The sequence below is a fragment of the Thamnophis elegans genome, chromosome 3 (genome assembly GCF_009769535.1).
Source record: "Thamnophis elegans isolate rThaEle1 chromosome 3, rThaEle1.pri, whole genome shotgun sequence".
In the NCBI taxonomy this organism is placed as follows: domain Eukaryota; kingdom Metazoa; phylum Chordata; class Lepidosauria; order Squamata; family Colubridae; genus Thamnophis; species Thamnophis elegans.
The window spans coordinates 44,560,860-44,588,074 of NC_045543.1; the positions used below are offsets into that span (position 1 = coordinate 44,560,860).

Genomic DNA, 27,215 nt, shown 5'->3' on the forward strand with positions numbered 1-27,215 from the left:
ATGCATCAGAGCAGTGCCATTGAAACTCATATTGTGTTTCCCCGAAAATAAGACAGGGTCTTATTTTCTTTTGACCCCCAAAATAAGCACTTGGCCTTATTTTCGGGGAGGCCTTATTATTTTTGAGGTGCAGGAGGCAGCAAGTGTGGTCATCTCATGGCTGCTGCTGTGTTGCAATATTTTCTGGGAGGGCTTATTTTAGTCCATGCGCTCAAAAGCTTGATTGGGCTTATTATCTGGAGAGGTCTTATTTTCAGGGAAACAGGGTAGTTTTCTTCTAGTTTTAAGAGCGGTGAATTGTCCTTCGACACAGCAATAAGCTTGCACCCAAAATAGGACCAGGATGAACCTGGGCAAAACTACAAGGGAAAAAGAAAGGAAAAAAGAGGCAGCAGAAAGGAAGGGGAAGAGAAAGAAAAAAATTGAAGATGAAGAGGGAGGTAATAGAAAGTTATTTAAATCTGGTGGAGAGAATACTCCCCGCATGTTGGAGAAGGGTAAGGATCGCAATGGGTGAAAAGGTGAAAACAAGACTATACAGGTACTCCCCAACTTACAATCATTTGTTTAGTGACAGTTTGACGTTACAGTGGCACTGAAAAAAGTGACTTATGACCATTTTTCACATTTACGACCACTGTAGCACCCTTCTGGTCACGTGATCAAAATTCGGACACTTGGCAACTGGAATGTATTTATGACAGTTGCAGTGTCCCCTTGGTCATGTGATCACCTTTTGTGAGAGTCTAACAAGCAAAGTCAATGGAGTCACTAACCGTGAATTTGGCTCCCCGTGAAGTGAATCTGGAATCGTGAAGTGAGTAACTGTGTTACTCACTTAAAAACTGCAGCGATTCACTTAACAACCGTGACAAGAAAGGTTATAAAACGGAAGCAAACTCACTTAACAAACGTCTCCCTAAGCACCGGACATTTGGGGCTCAGTTGTGGGCCTAAGTGGAGGACTACCTCTACTGTAAAGCATATTCCTTTAAGACATGTGGACTTTAGCTCCCAGAATTCCCTAGCATGGGGAATTCACTGCTTCCCTAACATGAGGAATTCTGGGAGCCTGGGAATCTCTACTTTATTTGAAGGAAACAACCGGCCATAGTGCAAAACCTTCCGAGAAACCTGGGGGCGACGATGATGGCTTGTTACGCCTGCCACGACGGATGCCACTCTCCTCTGAGTTACCAGCTAACCTGGTGCTCTGCAGGGAAAGCCCAAGCGTGCTTCCTCCGGTCTCAAGGGGGGGGGGGCAAGAAGGCGGGCGGGCAATTGGGTGGGGGAGGAGATGGAGAATTCCTTTGCTGCTGTTGCTGCTGCTGCAGGAGGAGGAGCCGCTGGCCAATCTTCCGTGGCTGAGGCTCACACGCGTACACAGCGCCCCAGGTTGTCCCGCTTCCTAGCAGCTTGCCCGCCGGCAGGGCGCTTGGGGAGCGTTGGCCGGTGGCGAAGCAGGAAGGAAGCCCCGCTTGCCTAGCCGGGCGCCTTGGCTTATGGCGCTGCAGCCGAATGTCTGGGACGGTAAGTTTCCCTCGGCGCTCCCTTCTTCCCAAAGGTGGCCGCGAGTGCACCGGGATCCTCCGCCGCCGCCGATCGGCAATGCGAGGAAGGCGAACTTTCTCCTGCCTGGGTTGGCAGGAGGCAGCTTCCCCCAAATGACGTTTTTAAAGGCAGAGACAGGCGCTCATTCATTCTCGGCAGGTCCGGGCAGCCGCCTCGGGTGCCTTCCTTTTGGAATGAGAGCTTGCCGAAGGCAGCTGCACGGAGGGCAACGGACCAAACTTCGCGGCCGGAAAGGAGAGCGCCCGCTTGGAGTCCTCGTGGCAGCGCCCGAGGAGCTGCCTTTGCGATCTGGCAGGGTAGCCGAGTTTGGAGCTGGGAAAGCGCAAGAGGCGACTTTTAAAAAGATTCTCGAAAGACCAGACAAGGCTGACCCCGTCTGGCTTTTGTTTAGGGCAGGGCTCTTGCTCGGAGCCCTTGCACGTGCGGCGTGTCTGTAGATGCCTTTCCCCGCTTTGGTGGAACCGAGGGTTGAAAAGAGCCAAAGGTGTGGTTGTGTTTCCAAGGGTTTGCCCTGCACAGAAAGGAAAGCAATGCTTTTGCCCTGCGTTAAAGGACACCCGCCGCACTGTGCACAAAGTGACAGGGGTCAGCTGTTCCCTTCGGAATCCTTGCGATGCCTTTGATGAGTAAGAAAAAAGTCTCCCTCCCCCCCTCCCCAAGCCTTCTTACAAAGCCAAAGAAACGGGGCTTAAATGATGATCTTTGCAGGGCGTCCTGAGCTTTTCAAGCCAGGTTTTCATTAGATGCCCGAATTGAAAAATGGAGAGGAAACGCTACTAAAAGCTCTACAGCTAGAAACTATGGTGGGAACTGGTATTGTAGAACAACCTCTTTTTCCTCTATTTCAAACTCGGCAAACTTGAAAGCTTTTTTTTTTCCTGAGTATTTCTGGAATGCAGCATTTACAGTCTTTGTTTGGTTTCTTACCTGTGTGTTGCTCAATTATTTTAAAGTTGCCAATTTCCTTAATGCTTGCTGTGTTTAAAATACATTTTAAACTGTCTTTTCATTTTAGCTGAACCCTATGACCATTTTTAAAATTATCTTTAATAGGCCTCTTCACTGACTCATTTCCATATAATTTTGGGTTGATGGATTCTCCTTTCTTAAACATCTCTGACATCAAGTCAAATGTTTCAGAAGGAAAATCTTATTGAAGACATTCATTTCTGACTTCATGCCATAAAGCTTAAAGATATACAGAAGCAAGCAAAGAAGCTTGCTAACTATTCACTAAATGAATAAATATTAATTAAATTATGACAAAATAAGATAATACAAATATTGAAATGTAATAATTTTTGTTGACTGATTTGCAAATCTGCCCTAAAGTTGATGCAATTAAACATTTTTTCTTCCGGGCAGTTGCCAGAAATCTGAATTATTAGTATTTTGCCTACCAAACTGGACCTTTTCCATTTGTAGTTTATAAACTAGAGCAAAGCTTTTTTTGAATAGTGTTTCTCCACCTCAGCAACATGCTGGCTGGGGAATTCTGGGAGTTGAAGTCTATACAGTCCATATAGATTGAAGTTGCCAAGGTTATGAAACACTGTGCTAGAGGCTTGATAAAGCTAATTTTGCTGCCTGCTTGTGACTGCTAAAATAGTACAAGGTATCAAACACCTGGCAGGTGACAGAGCATGGTTTGTGTGGGCTCCTTGTAAATTTTTTAGTCACATGCTACAATTTCATTTTTCTCATTCTGACATTTCATCTCAGTAAAGAGAACAGTAAAGTAGACACATTTGTACCTACTTCCAGTTTTATCTTTTACCAGTGGGGATGACCCAACCAAATTTTAGCCCATTTTAGTTCCACTGATTTATTGGGTATAAATTTCTCCCACTGAAGTAAATGGAACTGATTTTGTTCATTAATTTGCATTCTCTGTCTTTAGAATTTAGCTGTTTGATTCTGAGGATCAAATTAGTGGTTTAATTAAACCACTAAAATAGGTCTAACATATACTGTATAAGGCCCCATGTGTGGTTTATGGTTCTTGACCAATTATTTTTATTATATTTTTATCAATTTTATATCTGTGTTGTTCCATGTTTTTATAATGCTAACTGCCAGGAGCCTTTGTGGAAGTATTCAAAACCAATACATAAATTGCAACCATCCACATTCCTTCCAGAAACCAAGTAATCTCTTTGTGCATGAAATTGTCCCTCTTTCGTTGTAGCTGTCGGGTACCCCAAAATAAAAAGTGGGTCCCTTGGGCACCAAAATATGTCTGTCCCTAATCACTAATCACGGAATCACTAATTTATTTATAGTGACTAAAGCCCAAGCCATTTTTGCTGATCTGCTATAACCGTGAATTATGCCATATGGTCTGTCATTTTGTAGCCATTCTTATATTTCATGAATATTTCTTACCACAAGGCTATATGGGTCTTGAATAAAATCTCTTGGGATTTTTTGAGGGGGCTGGGGGGGGGGGTCTCCTTTAACATGCCTAGGAAAGCTCTATAAAAAATGAATGCATCTGTGCATATCCTGTTGATTTGCCATTCCCATGTTAGTTAAATCTCATAGTTAGTTAATCTCATTTTCATATAATGAAGCCAATAGAAGCCCACTATTATACACACCCAGTTCTTAGCTGATGGAATTTAATAGCGTTTATGAAAGAATTCAATAACTAAATTTATTGGGGGGGGGATAAAAAGTTGTATAGGATCTAAAAATCAATTTTTTAATGGGACAGAAAATAGGGGTGAATAGAAGGCAGAACAGTAATTATAAATAGAAAGGGAACAATTAATTCAACCACACTGTAGAAGTATGTGCTGAAAGCAGTAGAAGGACAGATGTCCTGGCTGGTTATAGCTGGAAATAGGAGGTTGGATTAGCCAGACCTTGATCTCAAATGATGCATTGATTCTTTAGTAGGCTAGCTAAGTTTTCATCATATTGTCTGCAATTAAAATAATTTTATATTTCATGTTTAACATCTTCTAGATCCAATCCTGTATTCCTGTGCTTATGTACAGGTGGCACGCGGAGCCATTTGTCAGAGCACGTGAGGCGTTGCCCTGTCAGCTGGCCAGCGTGCATGCACTCGCTGGCCAGCTGAGTTCAACCTTCTTTTAAGCCATTTTTTGCTCTCCCCAGGCTCCAGAGGTTTTATAGCACCTGGGGAGGGCAAAAACAGCCTCCCTACCCCCCCTCAAGACGTTGTCCAGAGGCTTCAGGAGCTTCCCTGAAGCCTCCGGAGCGCAAAAAAACCCGGCCCTACAGGCAAACCGGAACTTCAGGAACGGACTTCTGGTTTGCTCATAGGGCCAGTTTAAGCCCTCCGGAACCTTCAAGGGCCTTCTGGAGGCTCCAGAGGACAAAAAAAAACCAACGGACAAAACAGAAGTAGGGGCGTTTTTAGTCCTCCGGAGCCTTCAAGGAAGCCTCCTGAAGGTTCCTGAAGGCTCCGGAGGACTAAAAACGGCCCTTGGCTCTGCAGTACCTCTCCTCCCTAAGAACTATTTAGATTCTTTTTGGTGTATGACCAAACATGCCCAATAAAAAATAAGAATATACTCTAGTAGTATTAGGTGTGCATGCAATTCATTTTATATAAAATAGAAAGGGATTTCTGTTTCATCAGGACCTGTGGATATCTCAAGATAGAGCAATTTTATTAATTCAATTAATTAAAATAATTAAAAATCTAAAGTTGCTTTAAAAGCCTAACATAATTTTTACTGTATGACCTTGTGGGAGATAGTACTGTAATTTTCATAAAATATGAACTCTATCATGGTAGTTTGTGTGCCATAGACATTTGTTGGATTTTAATATGATATTACTGCAGTAGGATAATATGGCAACCATCTGGAAACTGTTAAAGTAATTAAGAATTTGACTATTGGCTACAATGTGATGTGTGCATTGTAAATGTAGATTCCAGAAATACTGCATTGCATCTGCTTGATAGAAATGTCTTCAAATCATCATGTTAATTATGAGAGAACAGTCTAGAGGTAATCTCTGACTTAATTTTAACAAGTCTTGAAAGCTTATATGGAATTTTCTAATTGATGACAAGATGATCCTAGCAATTAAAGATCAGGTAGTGTTATTTCAATCTGGAATGTAGTAATGGAGAAGAAATATCTGAAATGGAATTTAATGAATTTATATCATGGGGGTTTAAAAAGAGAAATGTAAAAATGTTTGGATATCCCGGGGTTGGGCCACTCTGGCTTCTTAATCAGATAACCTAGAAACACTTAGAGGCTGTGGTGTCTGTATAGCAATAACATCATCGCAATGAAGATCAACCTGGTCTCATTCATCACCAGAGATAATTGTGAGCTTGGATCCTTCTGAGGCCAAGATGGTAGCCCTCTTGTACAGGAGTGAAAGATAGCATAGCCTTGAAGGAATGTCAGTGTTTGCAGAAGGTGCTATAGATCTACTTAAAATAGAACTCCACTATCACCCAAAATAGCCCAAAAAGCCCCTCTTATCATACTTATCAGCCCTAAATTAAGAAGGAATGTTGGGAAGAATGGAATGGAAAGCCCTGTACATGTCAATGTGGTAGAAACCCTAAACTCTCCTATTTCACTTTGCAGGTTTTTTGCAGACTAACTGGTTGCTAATTTAACAATTATCATTATTTATATAGTTGAAGGAATTGAAATGCCACCAATTGTTCTTGCAAAAAAACCTTATATAAATAGATTGCTACAGATTGGGAGAAGAATTACAACTAAAAGAAAAGGCTATGACACTCCATTTCTTCATGGACCAGGTGACATTTTTTAGTTAAAACTCATATCACTGTATGATATTCAGGAAATTACTATATTTGTGAATCATAACTCATATCTGCCACACAGAACACCTTAACCAACCTCACAGGGTGCTAATTACAAATATTATAAAGTAATTTCTTTGAGCCATCTTCTTATTCTATTCCAAAATTGTTTAGCCTTTGGGCATAACCACCACATGTGGTAATATGTTCCTTGATTTTGCCTACATTTCCAACAGCCGGTGATAAGTTCGGATACATTTTAGCCAGTCTCACTGGTGGGAGATGCCATCTATAGAGCATTTTATACATATTTTCCTTGTAGGCTACTGCCATTGTCAATTTATAATTTTCATTCCACTGTTTTCCCATTTCTCCAACTCAATACTGTAGTCAACATTTTGGGCCCAAGTTATCATAGTTTCTTTAACTACCTCTTCCTCCATTCTGTAATTCAATAAGTAGTTATATAAAGGCTGAAGTACATTATTCATTAAGAATACATTTGACAATATGATTCTTGTGCCAGTACTTAATCCCTTATGATTTTATAAATTCTACCAATTCTCTGTGTGGTGTTTTTAATATTTTGGGTGCATAAAAACATCATGCAATAGTACCACTTTATACTGCACTGGTAAGACCCCACTTGGAATGCCGAGTCCAGTTTTGGCTACTATGATACAAAAAAGATGCTGACACGCTAGACAGAATGCAAAGAAAAGCAAAAAAGATTATTAAGATGAATGATTGTGGAAACTAGGTATGTCTAATCTAATGAAGAAAAGGACTAAGGATGGCATGATAGCAATCTTCCAATACTTGAGAGGCTGTCACAGAGAGGAGGGAGTCAACATATTCTCCAAACTACTCAAGGGCAGGACAAGAAGTAACAGGAGGAAAATTATTAAAGAGAGATCAAACCTAGAATTAGGGAGAAATTTCCTAACAGTGAGAAAAATTAATCAGTAGAACAGTCTGTCTCCAGAAGTTGTGAGTGCTCCTTCACTGGAGGTTTTCAAGAAGAGGTTGGACAACCCTTTAATTGGAATGGTATCGCATCTCCTGGTTGAGCAGGGTGGTTGGATTAGAAGACCTCCAAGGTCTCTTCCAATCCTGCTTATGTTCTACCTTCTATCACTGAAAAAATAGGAGACGTTTTGGTAGTACATTATTAGACAATATTCCATTATTTATTTGTTAGTTCATTTCTCTAATTTATAGATTCATCCATCTCTCAGTGATTTTGAGTGGCACACAGAATTAAAATGCAACAAAAAACTAAATAAACAAAGCAATTGAAAATAACCATTAAAGTACAATGAAACAGCTAAAATTACAATAAAGTAAAAGAAAAAAAACCACAGGAGAGCGCATTCTAAACTTATAAACAATATAATCATTTTGCAGCTTCTGTACTTCCATAGAATCCCCTGGCCAGCGACAAAACCAGATTTAAGGGCCTTCTAGAAGATTAACAGAGTAGGGACCACTCACATTCAGGGAGTGGGACAATGATGTTCTAAAGGGTGGTTGCCATTCAACATCATGTCAGCATTGCAATGACTAACACAACAGTGATCACAAAACAGATGCAAATGTTAAAAATATTTTTTATTTAATATGTAGCATGTTTGCATGCCCTGGCGCTAGAATCAGCAACTGCTGATCCACCTGGGGTGAGGGTGAATAACAATTGCTGTCAGACAACTGGACAGGGACCTTGAAATGTTGGTTCATTTATTTTTCTGTTTCAGCTATACATGATATTAGTCAGTGGTTTGGTAGATTTCCCCCAATCAGTGCATATATATAAATTAATTCTAAAAAAATGAGATAAGCATAAAAAAGCTAGAAAAAATACATGCAGCACAGGAAGTATTATAGTGGGCTTTTAGTGCAGTCTTATCTTTTCACCTCTGTGAACATCTTCAACAAATAGCTGGTGTTTCAAAATCTGGCAGATACCTGATATTTATTTAGGTGCTTTCTTGAACTTCCAGATGTTAGCCTTCTGTATGTGTTAGATTCACATTATTTTAGCATTGTTGCCATATTTAGTTACCTAAAACAGGAACTGCTATACTTCACAGGGTGAGCTCAGCTTCCCTCTGTTTTTTCACTGCAAATGGTATGCATCATGGTGAGTAATTCTTAGAATTGTTTTCCTTCCCTTACACTTTATCTCATATGTTTCTGTAACTTAAAGTTCACTGTTTAAAGACATGGGCAGAATTTGGAAAATCTGAAAGAAGAATTCACTCAGCTTTGTGCAGTCAGCTTCTGCAGCAGACACATAGAACTATTTCATTTTTTAAAAGAGATTTTTCTAATGAATGGATTGTAACAGAAGTTTCATGATGTTCTGCTATTTTGTTTTTATATCCTTCTTGAATAAGGATGCAAAAATTGAATATCTTGTAAAGAGAAAAGGTCAACAAAATAGATTGGTAATTTTTCGTATTCCATAGAAAAGGGCTTCATATTTTGAGCCATTTACAGAAGAGATGAAAAACCACAATTTCAAGCCAGTCCATAATAACTATGCCTATAACTATGAGACTAAGCTGAAGTAGATTACATCTATATATTACAGTACATTGATAGCTCAGCTAACAATTTCAGATGTTGACTTTTATTTTTTCTTTTCTTTTACTCTTCATCCATTATTCTTCATTCCCTTTTCTTTCATTGTATAGTAGAGCAAAATATGTTTTTGCTTCATCAACATATAGACTTATGATCAGTAGTATGGATCATCTTCAGAATGTGAGGTTCTTAAATTTCCATTGTGATTAGTTACATGGACATCGGGGCTGGATTTTCCTATAGGCTAACTAGGCTTCAGCCTAGGGCCTCAAGATCAAGAGGGGCCTACATTCAAATTGTTAGTAAAATTAAAATTAAGTGAACACTAAAACACTGAACCGAAAATAAGGAGAAATTCTACGCATATGACTAATAAACAAATATAAAAATGTATTGGTTAAGATCATTCCAGCGCCGCGGCAGTTGGGAAGTCTGCCCACGTTTCCGGCACCGGCAGTCGGGCGAGAGGCGCGGCCACTCCCAGTAGCCGCCCCGTCGACGCGGAGCCCACCAGCGGCCAGGCAGGTGAGGGCGAGGGGGCCGAGCCGGGCAGCTGAGCACAGCAGGGGAGACGGCTGGCCTCGCTGCCTTTGCCGCAGAGCAGAGCTGCCCTCCGTCAGGAGGCCAGCTATATATATTGATATATATTGATATATATCACAGTAATGATGTATTTTATTGTCTCTCATGTAATTTAAAAACTTAAAAATGGGAGGTGAAAGGGCCTCATAAGTGGAATAGCCTAGGGCCTCTTTTCATCTAAATCCGGCCCTGATGGACATTCATAAACGTATGTGCATATGCATGTTTCTTCTTTAACACATTTTTGCGAATGAAAAGAACATTTTTATTCTAGTTGACCTCCATCAATCTAAACAATCTAAAACTATTGTTTCAGTAATTAAAATTCAACAGGCTACAGTATAACTTAATTGAAGGGTAAGAGGCTTTGGAGGTAGCAAAAGAAATGCAAGCATATTTTAAAAGAGTTTTATAAAATGCCTTAATTAAATAAAGTTGTACTGTGCAACATTCCTAATTATACCTGTAGAATTTCTTTGTGCCTAAAGAACATTTCTATGGAAAAATCATTTAAATGAAAGCAGGCATTTTCCACAGAGTGCATAGTATGCTAAGCAATAATTTACTTGAATTTAGAATGATGAAAGTAAAGGAAACAAAAAAAATATTATAGCTTGCTCTAGCTACTATTTAGTTTAGGGTGTATATGACTGAGCTGAATGTTAATCAGTAGTTTCTTTATAGAATATTTACTGTTATTCCAGTATATAGCACTCAAATGACCCTTCTTTTGGGGAGGTCAAAATTAGAATTAATTCCGATTTTGTAATACTTATTACATGTAATACGTTTTACTGATAATTCCACATAGGTGTAGAAGAAACAAAGCCAGTTCTCCTGGGCCACCCACTATCCATTGTCCTCCAATCATATCCAGTCAGTTTGTTTTGGGAACAATCTGTGCATTTCAGAGGCTTCCCAGTGTTTGACCTTGAGGTGTAGAAATTCTCTCAGGCCACAGACAGTGCTCTTGAATTCCTCAATTCCCTCCTAGGGACCAGAATTTCCGCTGCTGATCAGGGTTGCCACAGTTGTGAAGTGAATCATGTAGTTATTAAGCTAATCCGGCTTCCCTCAAGATCACTAATAGCAATCATTTGACCTCAGAACAGTACAACCATCATAAATACATGTCGGTTGCCAAATGCTTGAATTTTGATCACGTAATCATAGTTATAAGCGAGCGAACCGGTTATAACATTTTTCAGTACCATTGTAACTTTGAATGATTACTAAATGAATGGTTATACGTCAAGAACTACCTGTACATATATACAATGCAACATAATGTATAGAAGAAAGTTTGATTTTAAAATTAGAAAATATAGAAATCCAGATGGTGTCAAAAAACCAGATCTGGGTTTAAGAACCCAGTTCTGGCTACCCTGTATCTAGTAACTTCCAAACTTTCTTAGAATTCGCAGACATCATGGTGTTCATCTAAGTTGGGAAGAGTGCTTTAAGGGAATTGTGTAAAACCTTTAGTCATGGAGTTCGAATAGTGTATCACTTCTTTAAAAGTATATACAGAAGAACTTTTAGAATATAAAATAATCCAAAATTATACATTTAGGTCCAATGAGGACATTTGTGAAATTAATAGGTTTCACTCATAATGGCAACAATAAGAGATTGGTCAATAGTTCTCAAATGGGGTAGACTTGCCAATCACTAGCAAACTCTGCTGACTCAGTCTATCCTGGGCATTATTTACATCTTTTAATTTTATATTGTACAACGCCCAGAATTGCTTTGGGATATATTTTTAGTTTATTTTACATTCCATCAGGAACAACAAAAATGTTGTCTAATCTATTACATGGCACGGCTGAGAGAAGGAAGGGGCATGGGAATACTACTGTATTCTGAATGCTAGTCTGAAGTTATTGAAATAAAAAATAAATTGAATTTTTTTAAAAAAAGTCTTAGAAATGACTTACAATCAACAGATCTCAGGTTCTTAAAAAGAACATATTACTATGAAAAAATAAAATAAATATTAGGACCAATAAGACATAACTTCAAAATCTGGATATTTACCCAGTGTTTATCTTTTTCTACAGAAACGTATATTCCATACTATTGTTTTAACAAAGGGTCACACACAGTGTTAAGAGATAATAATACATAATAGACATATTTATTTTTCTATATTAATATTTGCAAATCATGTCCTTTTAAAAGGAGACATCTTAATATTTTTTAAATCAAAAACTGTAAATGTGTAAAAAAATCCATTTCATTTTAAATTTATTGATTTTAATCCATTTCAAGTTAGAACCTGGTTCTGTATGTGTGCAAATATAGATTTACTGTTCATTACTCACTTATCAGCTGCGGTTATTTTAGTTCATAGTAAAATTGACTTCCTATTCTGAGAATGGTGCCCATGTGGTTAAATGCTTGTTTGATTCATGCAAAAAGCATTTCTCCAGATACCAAATCATTTCTGCATATTTTCTTTAAAAAAAATTTCCGCTGTACTAACAGTTCAAGGGTTTTGAAGGGAGAGAATACCCACTTCCTACAGATATGAAACTTATCTTTACAGTGAAAATTTGTTTTGCAGATTCTAATTTCTTATTGCCAAAAGATTGAAGTATTTATTTAAAAATAACTTGAATGCTACACTTGGAAAGCCCTGAAATGTCCCAGAATACCTATTTAACTGAACTGTTCCATTTTTTCAGGGGAAATATTTTGCCCCAAAAGCCTTAAAGCCTGAATGGGAAGAAATTGTTTTCAATATTGATGCTACGTCCACTTTCCAGGCCCTTGAAAGCAGTAGCAAAATGACTTGATCCATGGTCCTCTTCACCTGAAGCACTGAGACGTTCAGTTTTTCCTTTTAGCTACCCAACAGAGAACATATTCAGCCAGTGATCTCCCCCTCAGTGATTCTGCTATAAATAAGAATCCTGCCTCCAGATACTTTCTGATGATAGCCTCGTCCAGAGCGCATTGTAGTAATCCAAACGGGAGGTGACCAGGACATGAGTGACCAAGCAAAGAGCTTCCCTATCCGGGAAGTTGAGTAAAGGCCCTCTAACCACAACTACTATAAGTGGGCTCAGTTGCCAAATATACACAACCATGTGGGGGTCACACAGGAGCAGAGCTTCCTGTGAAACTGCAAAGGCTCCCAGGTAGAAATGTGCTGGTTGAGGGGAATGACAAGAGAGAGGAGAAGATATAAAGGAGAAGGGAGAAATGGGAAAGATAGAACCGACATGTGGGACACAATCTAGTTACTTGCATTTAGACTGTATTTTTATTTTTGGGTAATAGTTTGAAATGTAGAGAATTCCAAGTCATGAAAAAGAAGAGCTCTGTTATATATGCTCTGGCTTTATAATAGCTTTATAATAGCTATCATGATTTGACATACAAACTTGCTAAATTACAGTTGGTGTAACTATAGTCAATGACATGGGTGCATATTTGTGTGCTGGACAAAGAGCTGCCATTTGGAACACAAGCCCTCAATCTTTTTATAATTGTGTTGTACTTTGATCTGTTGGACTGTAACTCCCATAATCACCAGCCTAAACACTAACTTAAGTGTTTAACCTAAGTAAAGCAGCCACTAAGTGAAATGCAATTGTGCCTATGAACTTACTCTAGCTTTTCTTTGCTTTAGACGTGCAAAGATCCTAAATGCAAAGATTGATTGCAAAGTTAATGATCCATGTTATTTAGTGAACGGTCACTAAATAAGTCAGTCACTGAATGAGAACTATCTGTAATGGAAGCAGCAGTAGCTTTTTTAAAAAAAAGAAATTGTTGTTTGTATTTGTTGAATTAATGCGTACAGGAAGCATCAACTCTGTTGTCTAGCTAAATGTCTATGGAGATTCTCAGTCATCTAGGTCATGGTTGTCCCAAAGGTGCTTTTTAAGGAGCAACTGGATGTTCTTCTTTTTCTTTGAAGATGTTTCACTTCTCATCCAAAAAGCTTCTTCAACTCTGTTGCTGGTCAAAAGTTTCAGAAGCTAAGAGAGGAAATAACATTATAGACAACACCACATTGTTAGGCAGACTGTGTAATTTGCCTCATGACATGATTGACCCATATCACAGAATTGGCACCATATGACCAATAACATGATACATGTGGTGGAAATATTCATGATATAATAATGTGTAATATCTGCTTATCCCAATTGTATAGATTTGTATGACAAAGTAAAATATATAAAAGATTACCCCATCAGCTTTACTCCACAGTTTGTACAATAAATGTGCATGTTGTTATTTCCTGCAAAACAGCAACAGCTTTTTGTCATGTCCTTTTCACAGACATACAATCATAGAATATGTATGTATGTATGTATGTATGTATGTATGTATGTATATGCATGTATGTACGTACGTACGTAGGTACAGTTGGGATGGGTGTTAGCAAACTCTTCTCTGTTCCTTACTTATGATAAACTGTCTGTGGGGAAAAGCATATACGTAACTCTTGAGGAGCAAGCAAAGCTGACATAATCTTGTGACTACCGGAGAACAGGTGTATGTGAAGGTGCTCCATAATGGGAGATATTGGAACTTGGGAAACAAGTTTGGGGGAGGATATTATTAACATGAATTTTGTGCTCTTTCTTTGCAGTTTGGTTACAAGTCCAGGATTGTTCAGTCCACCTGTAGAAAGGAGAACAAAATGAACCACCCAGCCCAATACAGAAGGTGCAGAGGGCAGTGGAAATGAAGCAAGAGGGCTTGAAAATGTCTGTGTGCAGTGATTTTGTGGAGCACATCTGGAAGCCTGGCTCCTGCAAAAACTGTTTCTGTCCCAGAAGTTTTCACCAACTGCAGGCACCATCCCTTAATCAGCAAGGCTGCACTGAAGCCTTGCAGGATTTGAATGGAATTGTAGCCAAAGTTGAGAATACGCCTTGGGAGGATGAGAGTCTAATTTCCTTGTCTTACTCAAAGCCAACTATTGCTGTTAAACCAACTATGATAACCTCGGATGCTGCTGGTGTGTGGGCGGATGGAAACTTGAATACAGATGTCTCACAGGTAAATGATTAATAAGGGGTGTGGTGTATTTTACAAGGTTGCTTCCGTTGTAAAAATCTGTAACTGCCTGGGAGCAATCTTTGTATTTGTTATGGCAGGGCTTGCACAAATGGATTCTTTCAATTTCTTGAACAGGCAGGGAGAAATTCACCAAACAGTGCCCCCCCTCTAAAGCTTAGTAAAGTGGGAGATTTTTCAGACATTTATGATATTAGTGAGCAAGATGTTTTCAGTATAAAAGCCAACAGAAGTACTCAGATACTTCTTGGTACAAAAAGACTTTATCTGTTGCACTTTGATTCTTTGATTCTCCAATCCAGTTGAGTTCACACCGCTGCTCTGACCAATCCAAAGCAGCTTCTAATTGCCCAGGCTTCTAGCCATCTGAGCTAAGTTCATCTGAGATTCAAATATTTTCCAGCTGGGTCCAGATTCTTTGCCAATCACAATGCCAATTGCCCTATTCCCAACATACTTTATAATACATGAATAGAATTCAATTTGGAATAATACCTCCATAAAGAGAAGTGTTGATTGACACAATCAACTCATCTCAGTTTTCCATACTTTTGCTGGCTAATGATGTAAGTTTAAATTTCCATGGCCCTAAATATGAGAATGGCAAGCAAAGCAACATGAAATGATTTTTTTAAAATGCCCCATTACTACTGGAAATAGGAAGATCTCATGCAAAAGGACCGAGGTGTACAATTTTTCAGACTATCTCACCTGATGGTTACAAAATAACTAAATATTTTAAAGCATTTGGAAATCCCACCTCAGAATCTGTATGGAAAAAAAAATCTGTGAACAGTATCATTTTAGCATTTGCAGGTCTCTCCAAAAGAGTTTCTCCCAAACTTGTGGGCATTTAATGAACTTGCAAAATTTGGGCATTTGATGAGCAAGTATATGCTATTAGATTAGCATTGAGCCTAGTACCCTAGGCCCTGTCATGTCACCTATCAGTCTAGATTTCAGCAGGACTTCTTCCTGTAGGCAACTGTATTTTTGGAGTGAATGGTTGAGCCTCCTAGATAGAGAAGCTTGAGAAATTAGCTCTCTCTGAACTTCAGTATGAATTCACCAGATTTTGAACTAAGGTGCAGGTTGAAATTTTGTTTTACTGACGTTTTATTCATAAAATGCTAATCTAAAGTTTACCATTATGTCTGTATTATGTCAGTTACCCATTATGAATGTACCGTATATACTCGAGTATAGGCCGACCCGAATATAAGCCGAGGCACCTAATTTTACCACAAAAAACTGGAAAAGTTATTGACTCGAGTATAAGCCTAGGGTGGGAAATGCAGCAGCTACCGGTAAATTTCAAAAATAAAAATAGATACCAATAATGTTTTTGAATATTTATTTCAAAGAAAAACAGTAAACTAGCGGTGTATTCAATGAAATACTTCACTCACCTCATGATGCTGATGTCCCGCTGTGATGATGATGTCCCGTGCAGCCGCGGGAGCGATGTCCCGCCTCCTATGACACACGGCACAGTGATTCCTATCATTGGATCACTGTACCAGAGGAGGTGGGACATCGCTATGTGGCTGCTTGCCATAACAAGGAGGAGGTGGGACATCGTTGCAGAGCGGCAGGAGGGGGAGGAAGGGGAATCGTAAGACAGCCCTGCATTACATTAGAACGTGAGGAGGGGGGATGGTGCGGTGCGCGCTGCGCGGCAAACTGACACAGAGGGAGGGGAAACTCACAGGGACACTGGGCCATTCACAAGTGTCACCCAGCGGCATGGCCCCGCCCCTTTTTCTCCTCCATTTCGGGCAAATTTTTCACTGACTCGAGTATAAGCCGAGGCGGCTTTTTTCAGCCCAAAAAGTGGGCTGAAAAACTAGGCTTATACTCGAGTATATACAGTAGTCAGTGTAATGTTTATTTACATATGCACCCCAGATTTTTCTATTTTAGTTTAGCTGAAATGGTTTTGCTCAAGCATTTGACTGTTCTATGCTATAAGATTATCTCATTTTATAACTTTAAATTTTAAAAAAGTTATAGCTCACCTTTTCAGAAAGCTGGTTTCCAAATTAATTAACTGCGAATATTTTAAAACAGTCAATTTTAAACATGCAGCATTAATTAGACAGTGTCAGGAAAGTGTTTCTTATGTTATTAAAATATTGGAATCGGATTGAGAAGATCCAGGTTGAAAAACCAACACATTTAAAAGAACAAAACCTCTCTGAAAAACCATGCCAGTATATCTTTCAGCCTGGACTCTGTAATAAATGTGTAGACAGAGGAAATCATGAAGAAAGAATCATGTATGTCATATTCAGCTCCTTAGAAGAATAGCAATGAATAAAAATGTCAAGTATGTTAAAAAAAATATAAGACAAAACTAGCAATAAAACTATCGCTATCACTTCTTTACCTTGATAGAAACAGAATGATCTAAACCAATACACAGAATCATTAAAAAAAAACTCTATAACTAATAATCAGCTTAACCTTCTGAGCAACCAGTCATCTAGTTGGCAGTTTCAATTTTTGTCCAAAGGCATTCTTGAAAATAAAAGTGATGCTGAAATCTGACATTCTTAATGAAAATATTTTTTTAATGTTAAAAGTCATGTAGGGAAAGAAACCTGGTGAGACTAACATGGGTAGATATTGTGCAGGGGAACTGCATTGGAAGTCTGTAACCTTTCTTATTCAGCCCAATGTCTCTGTTTTGTTTTAAGCTGCCAAGAAGTATATGGGAGTATATGGATATATTTGTTTGTTTATCAAATTTCTATACCTCTCATATCACCTATGTGACTCCGGGTTATTTTCAAACCATACAATCAAAGACAGAATTTAAAAAGAATAAAAACAAAGTTAAGGAAATTTTTAAAAATTTAAAAGCAGACAGAGTCTTGTCCAAGGTTGCATAACCTTGGGTTTAACAATTGGCAATAATAAATACTGTATCCCCTCCCTACAGTTGATCCATTAAACTATGCTAAAGTTGCCAACATTACTAATAGGATGGATCATGGAACTACCACAGTATCTACAGTAGACAGATTATGAACATTATTAAAATTTCTTCTTTTCAGTAAAATTCAGTAGAACTTAAATGTGCCAATCTTTAGTTTTAGCATACCCAATAAATCTGCATACAAAAGGAAAGTTTAGTAAATCTGTAAGGTGATATAAATTGCTAGTAATTTGATTCATTTGATTTATTGTTTTACAGTAAAAAAAAATCACTAAATAAGGTCATAATCCCATTGATTCCAAAGGAGAGTTCATCCACATACTTAAAAATTGTTCAACATTTTTAAAATGATTATATTTTTGGGGAAAATGGATACAGCCAAATCATAAAAGGTTCTAATTGAGTTTTATACAAAGTATTTTTTTATCTTTTATTTATTTATAAAATTTATATGCTGTTCATCTCATAGTATGAGGTGACATATAAACCCCTATCCCCATCTTGGAGAAATGCCTATCTTGATACATTTCATTTTGATCAATGCAGGGCAACGAGATGAAAAGGAAACCCCATAACATTCCAGAAGATCGTCCTTTATTCCTTGGCCCATCTGGTTCTGAAAAGGCAGAAAGAAATATCTCACACAGTAAAGAGGTAGGTGTCCATGGGGACAGGTCAAAGCACCCAGTAAGAGAAACACAGTCATGCCAATTTGGAGTCTCAATTTCATTCCTTGTCACTTCTGAGAGAAATACTCTTCCATCCACCCAAAGGGAGCAGTAACAACACTGATGTATTTAATTTCTCTGAGCATAAAAAGTGAAGGTTGGGCATACTTTCCCTTTAGTGTAAATCATAAAATCTTTGAGAAACCCACCACCAGTGTAGCATGGCCTGATAATGAAAATTATTTTTCAAAATTGCAGGGCCAGGATTCCATGGCCGGTGCATCCAGGATAACAAATTTCAGTGAAGATAAAAGAAGGGTCTTGAACTCATTCTCCAACTTCCATGTGCATGATTCTGTGTATAACCCCTTAAACCCAGAAAGAGACTTACTGGCATGTCCACCAGTACCTGTGCTAAAAACCAGCAGTTCTTTCGATTCATCCCAAGGAAGTCCTTACTGTCTTCTGGTCAGAACCTCAGACCAAATTGAAAACAAGCCTACAGATAGCAGAGGTAATCCCAGAGAACCACAGCCTTCCTTTCAAGGAAAGAGCCAAAATGAACCCATCTATGCCGAGAGTTCAAAGAGGAAAAAGATGCAGCATAATAGCACTAAGATGATGAAGAGCCCGAGTCAGAATCAACATGATGGGATGAAGAACCTCCATTTGAACTGCGAGAGGAATTTTCAAGATCCTGGTTCACAAAGTGCAGCAACTATTACTATAATGGCTCCACAAACAGAAGATGACCATCGAGCGTTCTTTCTTAGCAGCCCAGACTCAGCAGTTGGGGTACAGTGGTCATGTGTTAGCCCCACTATCAGCCCAGATACGGAGAAATCATCCTCTTTCTTTCAGCCTAGGGAATTGCCACAAGAAAGATGTGGTATGAATTCCAGAGGCAAAAGTCCAGAGGCTGAGTCTCCAATGTCCAGCAAGAATATGATTGATAGGACTCCTGCTATTCCTCCAAAGATGTCCAAAGGAAGCCCTCCTAGACTTGAAGAGTCTCTTCCACAATCAGTCAATTCTTCCATTAAAGCCAGTTCTTCCATTGCTGAAACTTGGGATACCAGCATGCCAAGGAGTGAGACAGATGGCACTGGAATTGGGCCTTTGTCGCCCTTATGTTCCCAGATGAACAGCATTTCCCCAGATGAATCCAGCAGAGGTCCTTTGCCCTCAGGGTCTGAGAGGAGACCAAAATACTACCAGGCCTCCTGGCATAGGCCATGTAGGATTGAGGAAGAAGAGGAGGAAGAGCAAAGAAATGCAGTGGAAATGGAGACTGAAATAACTATTTCTCCAAGTTTTTCTGCTCAGATAAAACCATGCCCTATTCAAGGAGTTGAGTCCGGAGAAATGAATCAGTCAACGACTTTTGCTTTTGATGAGTCTGGACCTGAGGAAGTTATAAGTCCTCGGCTGCCTCCAAAGAAACCACCCAGGTAAACATTTTTTAAGTTGCTTATAAATGATCAAAGCTAGGTAGATAGGATAAATGATGTAATTCAGGATGTTCCAGTGATGATTCTCTATTTCCCCTACTCCTGCTTTCCAGTGGAAATATTTGGGTGTTTCCTAGGATAAAACTTTTGCCTGTATATGTATGTGTGTTCTTAAGCAGCAGACTTCTATTTTGTAAGTATTTCTAGTTGAACCAGGGTTTCAGAAAACCATTAGCTGCAACTTAATGGAAATGAAATTTTGCTAATGTGTTTTTAACTTCTGTATTTCAAGCATAAGTTGAAATCTAATTTTTTCTCGTGTGAGACTTTTTTTAAAACTATAAGCTGATAGACAAAAACAGCATTTCAGATGATTGAGCAGTGAATCAGTCATTTTTCTGGAACAGTCTCTCTTCAAGTGCAAACAAAAGCACATTGCTGGTCAGAGGAAAACAGATGTGCTTTAATTTCTCACTCTTCTGACAAGAACTTCATTGTGTTGCTCTGAGTAAGTTCATCCTGCTGAATGACTATCTGTAGTGACCAAGAAGAAATTGTAAGGAAAGATCTATGACTATTTATTTGGGAAATCAGAAATTAACTATTATGAAGTATTTTTTCCAAGAGAAAAATGAAAATTGAAGGGAGGGGTGAGTTAGAGAAGGCTCCAAGCTAGTTTTTTCAGATGTGTAGAACTAAAACCCCAGTTAGCATCCATGTTGATTAAGAATGATGGAAAGTGTAACCCAGTGAAAGGAGGAAGTGGGGAGAGGGCACTAAATTAGGGAAAGCAAAATTATTAAAATATGGCCCTCTTATTTGGTACTCTTTGCTTTTTTATTGGTAATTCCCTAAATTTCTGCACATTCCAAATAATTAGGCTTTTTTCCTTTATCTGATATATCAAGGCAGAGAATAGAGTACAGGTTCAGTCACTAAGACTGAGTAGTGAATATTAACATGAGTAACAACACCTAGCTTATGCTGTATGGGTGAAAATACGGTGAAACTATTTTTACTTACTTTGACCCAGATACTGAAAGAGGTGGTCCTTGTATAACAACCACTTGTTTGGTGATTGTTCAAACTTATGATGGGAGTGAACAAGTGGCAGTTACAACTGGTACTCGTATTTATGTCCATCACTGCATCCTGTGGTCACATGATAATGATTTGCGATCCTCCATGCCAGCTTCCAACAAGCAAAGTCAATGGGGAAGCTGGCAGGGAGTTAGCCCAATATGAGATCAATTAGGGTGGCCTCATCCATCTTACTACTGTTACTATTGTAACGTAATATTGTAATATGATTATTACCTGTACCACATAGTTTTTTGAAATGATTTGTTGACTTGGTTTAGTGTTACATATGAATTCAATAAATGAGGGCTTGGAAAACAACTTTGTTATAAGTTGCTGCCTTTGAAAACACCTGGAACATCCAGAAATGAAGGAATTTTCATTTCATAAGACAGTGCCTCTGACTTGAGAGAGTTGTAATAGTTTCTAGTATTTTTTTTCAACTTCAGTTAAACTTTAATGACCTAGGTCAGTGGCCAATGAAAATGCATCAGGATCAAAAATTTATGACTCTTCATCATTAAACAGTTTCAGAGTTGACTTCCTGTTGAAGGAATTAAAACTGATCCCATTAGCATGGCGTTGGCCCATCTGTAATCTAATAATATAGATTTGAGACATCTTAGCAAAAACACTTTTCAATGATTTTACTCATGGGAAAAAGATGGGCCCTGCTTCAGATGTTGGCTTGTGAATAGATAGAAGGGACTCATTAAATTAGCCCCATTATGTGTCTCAGGAAAGCTGCTTGGCTGTTTATCTCAAAATTCAATTCAGGGAATGCTTAAATAAAATGGAATTAAAGTTTCTATTTTTAGAGTCTGTGTTACTTCATTTTTAAACTCTTGCGCAGAGTGGCAGAAGGAATGAACAGTTCTTTGTTTCAGTCATTAGTCAGCGATCAATTAACCTCACAAAACATAATCATCCTTTATCTGTTATGTAGAAGGAAAATGGATCTTTGTGTATCATTCAAATGTGCTGCAGGCAAGTCTGGAAAAGAAGAATAGAGTTGACAGGAAAATGTAGTGATTTTTAGCACTTAAAGCCAGAACCCTTTTTGAAGAGGGAAATACAGAACGGCCATATAAAATCACATCACTTAGGAGGATGGAGAGAGGCAGGGAGCAGCTTGTGACCTACGTTAAACTCCTGTTCCAATTAGCCTTGCCAGTATAGCCAGTTGTGAAGGTTGATGGAACATCTGGAGGCATAAAGCTCTGTTAGAAGCCAGAATCACATTAAAATGACATCTCGCTCATTGTCTCATCACAAAAATAATGTAATTACATAATTTGCAGCTGGCACATCTGTGGCTGACACAAATTGCATGAGTGCATCATTTGGGCAATCATGTCATGAACTGTTTGCTGTCATTTGCCCGCCAGGATACCTATGTCTGGAGTAATTGCCTTTAATGCAGACTTTTTCTTCATCAAAATTAGGATGGAGAAAAAGTTTTAGGAATAAAATTGTGCTGATATCTTAAATTAAGGATATTGAACATTAAGGCTGTAATGTATGAAAATAAATGAATAGAACTTGCTTACTATTTCACACACATATGAACCCAGAATATACATGATTGTGTTGTGCATCTTTTCCTTGTGTGTATTCTAATCATCAGTCATTTTTCTGTATTTTGAGGAAAGCTATTCCAGATGTCCTAAAGGTACTTTTTCAAGAGGCAACTGGATTTCCTTGTTTTTCTTAGAAACTTTCTGCTTCTCATCAAGAAGCTTCTTCAACTCTGACTGGAGATTGGGGAATGGAAGGATTTACATTCCTTGCAAATCCTTCCATTTCCCACTATCCTGTCAGAGCTGAATAAGCTTCTTGGATGAAAAGCGGAACATCTTCAAAGAAAAACAAGGCAGTCCAGTTGCCTCTTGAAAAAGCACCTTTGGGACAAGCATGACCTGGATGATTGAGAATCTCCATAGGCACTATTCCAGATGTTATCTCCCTCCTCATTATATATACATGTTTTTACTTTTTGAAAAGATGTTTCATTTTTGCAAAAGGAAGCACTACTGTTCAATTAAACATGGAATCTCCACCTTCAATTGTAATTAGGGGACTTTGGTTTCCATTTTTAAGTGAAGCACTTTAATGTGCCAATGAGAACCTACCTTTCTTTTGCATCATTCACAAGTTCTGGAACAGTGTCCTTGACTCCCTAACTAAATGCATGATGTAGAGAAAGTGGAATTAAATATTTGCACATTCAGATTTTTAAAAAACATAAACCACTGTGGAAACTGGACAGAACTCATTTGTGACTAAATAGAGGCAGACCTTGACTTATGACCAATCGCTTAGTGACAGTTTTAAGTTTTGACTATGCCCCCCCCCTCCCAAAAGCTACTTACAAACCAGTTCTGAAGTTCTGGTAGCTGCCCTCTCCTCCGTGGTCATGTGGTCACATTTTGGGTGCTCAGCAACTGGCCTGCATTTATGCCCATTTATAGAGTTCCACAATCACACAATCACCATGTATGATATTTTTGCTGGAAACTAGTGTTTTGCTTCCAATTTCCAGCAAAAACTGCCCCATAGCAAACAATGGGTTTGCTTAATGGCTGCCACATTCTCTTAATGACCACATCACAAAAGGTCATAAAATCACCAGCCACATGACCATCACAACTTACAACCATAATTGCCAGGCTCAATTACAATCATGAGGCGATGAGTACCTGTAATGCACAATTGAGCTAGACTGATTGATCCAACCTAGTTTGACCTGTTCTCAAGATGAGAGAGAAACCATGGAATGATCATAGAAAAGGCTTTTTCTATTCTCCTTTGCCTTTAGTCCTGATAGAAGATAACTTCTTATTCTTTAGCAGGTCTCTCAATAGCCCAGGAGATTTTTTGGTGAAGAATTGTACATGCTCTTTGATGGGACTGCCAATCTCCTCTAAGTTCTTTTTCAACCACAGCATAATGGAGCTCTTTATCTATGTTTTTCATAGTGAAACTGATTTTTTAAAAATTTCAACTATTACCTTTTTAAATGGACGAATATTGAAGTTTTCATTTATGGGTATGGAAAAAGTGGTGCTGATGAAGGTTATAATTTCACACTTTCAAGCCGATGAACTCAATTGCTATTCTAAGACTAGCACAAGACTTTTGGGGGGGTTGTTTACTCATTTGCACTTGCCAAGGACATTACTTCAAAGCTGCCAAATGCCCCACTTCTTTCAAATATTACCTTTGGCTAACGCCTTTGCAGAAATGTCCCTCTATTCCACTGATCGGGACAGCAAAATGCAGGAACAAAAGAGAAAGAATATCTTTTTTTGGTTTCAATATTTTTCAATAGAGCAATACTTCTGTGAACTGTGACTTCTTCAAAATCAGTGTTTGAGACTTTTTCCAGAATGTTTTCTTTTAGGGAGGCATGACTTCATTGTTGTAGTGGTACTAACAGAATAGTATTTGGTTTTCTTCTGCATTTATAAGTTTTAATGGAAAGTTCAATCTGAAATTCAAAGAGCATGCAAGTAAGATGTGCTGCTTATGGCTGGAAACTGGAAAACCAAATTTGAAAATAGTAAGCGGTAAAACTTACGATCTAGGAATTCCCATGATTTTTTTCATTGCTAATACAATTTTCAGACAACCAGCAGATGGAGTTCCCAGAAATCTGTTTGACTACATTTTTTAGTAAAAAGAGATGGAAGAGCTTGGTTGTAACAGCAAAGATGTAATTGGGCTCACTGTGGGACAGATCAAAAACTGCTTATGCATGAGTTCCAAGTCCAAAAAACAAAGCCAATCAGTTTCTGCAGTATGGGAACCAGAGGAACTATGGAACAAAATCAAAGAAATCTTAAGGATGAATGTAAAGGGAGACTGCCAAAGATCAAGAAACATAAAAAAAGCAAATTGGATGTCAGAACAGTTGGTAGAAATTGCCGAGAAGAGAAGCCAATATGAAAACTAGTGTTTAAATTTAAGTTCTCAGAATGAACTTAACCAAGAAGTTCTGAAAGCTGTTAAAAGAGACCAGAAGCAGCATCATAACGACTTCTGTAAAGGCAATGAAGATGAGAACAGAGATGGAAAAACAAGGGATGTCTTTTTGAAAGATCTCTGAACTAAACTCAAATTAATAGGCAAAAGGATGCCAATGGACAGAATCTGATTTCAGGAAGATCAAACAAATATGGAATATGCTGAAATTAAAAAGGAGTTAAATTTAGCAGAAAGTAGCTAAATGCAAGCTATCTTAAAAGATATTCCCTATTCACATTCACAAGAATCGTTAGTGCTAGAAGATTAAGTTATATCAGAATTCCACAATTCCACTGTCACAAGGCTACAGTGATTGATGAAATAGCTATAAAAATATAGCAACCAACAGAAGAAGAAACGACATTGCCACTGATGCACTTTGGACATCGGACAATCAAGAACCAAAAATACCCAAAAAGTCAATATGTCCTTAATTGACTATAGAAAGACCTTTTATAGTGTTGATCACATCCAGTTGTGGAATGTCCTTAGAAAAATGATTATCTTAGAGCATTTTATTGTCCTCAATGTAAAACCTATACAATAAGGCAATAAGCCACAATCAGGCAGAACTAAGCATGGAAAATCCAAAGCACCAGAAGGACATGAATACACAGCCATTCAATCTTGTCAAGATTAAGTCTGTCCCTCCCCAACTATCTCCAGGCACTGGGATAAGACTTTGACAGCACCACTTGTTCTACCAAAGGGCTAGATGTACAGATGGGAATCTTCAGATGATAGAGAATACCTGACCTTGCAAGGATGACCTCATCAAGCAGCTCCATGTAGTTATTAAAACCGAGGGGGCAAGAGCTTCAAACCTGTGTCACCCTACAAACCAGGGGATTCTGACTCCCTCCTTCCTTTCCTATCAATTTGACTAAACCAAATTCACTAGGCATAGTGAAAAGTGTGGTACCACCTATCAGTCTGCCTCCCAATAGTCCAGTCTCAATCTCCACAATCAGAAGGATATTATTATCATTGTACTGCAAGCAACTAAGAGAGCTAGGAAAACCAAGATGATTGCATCATCCCATCCTGGATTAATAGTTAATAGTTCTCAGCAAATGTTATCTGTGCTATCTATGTCCCAGCCTGAAAGCAACTGAAAAAGGTCCAGATAATCTTCCTCCCAGGCTGTCTGAAGTTGCAGCCTAACTATTGTCTCAACGCCCTTCCTCCAAAAAGAGACCAACCAGAAACTTTCCATATCAATTGATTTCAAGCAAATTGAGCCTCCTCCTCCTCAAATATGAATTCATCCCTGGGTATATCCAATCATATATAATCTCTCAGGAAGACTTAACCAGCCAATAAAAACAGGCATCAAACAAACATGCTGATTAACACACTCCATTTCTTTAAGAAGTACAGGATCAAACACAATGTCTCTAAAGGGGATATTGTGACCTCTCCCTTCCCACCACTGAGAGAGAACTCGGGAAGTTATTTTCTTTTTTTTCTTTTTTTTAAATTAACAAACATGTAAAATACACACACACAAAACTTAGACGTACACCACATTTACACAATACAATACGAACAGGAGTTTCCTGTTCTTTCTAATAGCAATTATCAATCGATACCACTCACTTTATATTATTTCCCCTTCTATTATATTTCATTTGGATTTCACCATTCTTAACCCTCTTATTTTACTCATAACTATTATTTTTGAGTTTTGTTATATTCTTTCATTGATTCTTGTTTCTTTCCTCCATCCACCTATACCATTTATCCCATATCTGGTAGAATTCTGATTCTTCTTTTCCCTGGATTTCTTTAGTTAGTTTGTCCATTTCAGCACAATCCATAACCTTTCTTATTATTTCATCTTCGCTTGGAATTAATTTGTTTTTCCATTTCTGGGCAAAGGCAATCCTTGCGGCCGTAATTATATGTAGTATTAAATACTGGATTTCTTTTTTGTATTTCGCAGACATTATTCCTAATAAAAAAACTTACGGTTTCCATTCTCTTTTAACCCCTGTTATTGCCTCCAGCCAATTTTTGATCCTTTTCCAAAAAAATTTAGCCTCCTCACAGGTCCACCGTAATGTTCCGGTATTGATTCGCATTTCCAAAATTTTGGGGAGGTATTTGTTAAGATTTTAGCTAACCTTGTTGGTGCCAGGTGCCATCTGTAAAACATTTTGTACTGGTTTTCCTTGTATGCAACTGATAGTGTCATTTTTAAGTTTGTTCCCCAAAATTTTTCCCATTTGTCTAATTCAATATTATAGCCAAAGTTCTGCACTCATTATATCATTTGTTCTTTCACAATTTCCTTTTCCATTTTATACTTCAGGAGAAATTTATATATTCTCCCTATCATCTTTCTATCTGAGCTTTGAATAATTTTATCCAATTCATGTGGTTCTGTTTCGATGTCATATAATTTAGTATCATTATTGTATTTAGTTTTTATTTGGAGGTAAGTTAGCCAGTCAACTTTCATGTTCTGTTCTGCCAATTCTTCAATTGTTTTTAAC

The 27,215-nt window shown here is 38.2% G+C and overlaps 1 protein-coding gene across 1 annotated transcript in view; it reads left to right on the forward strand.

Annotated features, from left to right (window-relative positions):
- Positions 1–1,380: 1,380 nt before the first annotated feature.
- PRAG1 (PEAK1 related, kinase-activating pseudokinase 1) overlaps positions 1,381–27,215 on the forward strand; it is a 36,264-nt gene continuing 10,429 nt past the window's right edge. The window contains 4 exon segments of the mRNA XM_032212749.1: positions 1,381–1,530; positions 14,121–14,533; positions 18,039–18,146; positions 18,419–19,611. Of these exon segments, the coding sequence (XP_032068640.1) occupies positions 14,216–14,533; positions 18,039–18,146; positions 18,419–19,611 (1,619 nt within the window). The 5' untranslated portion in view covers positions 1,381–1,530; positions 14,121–14,215.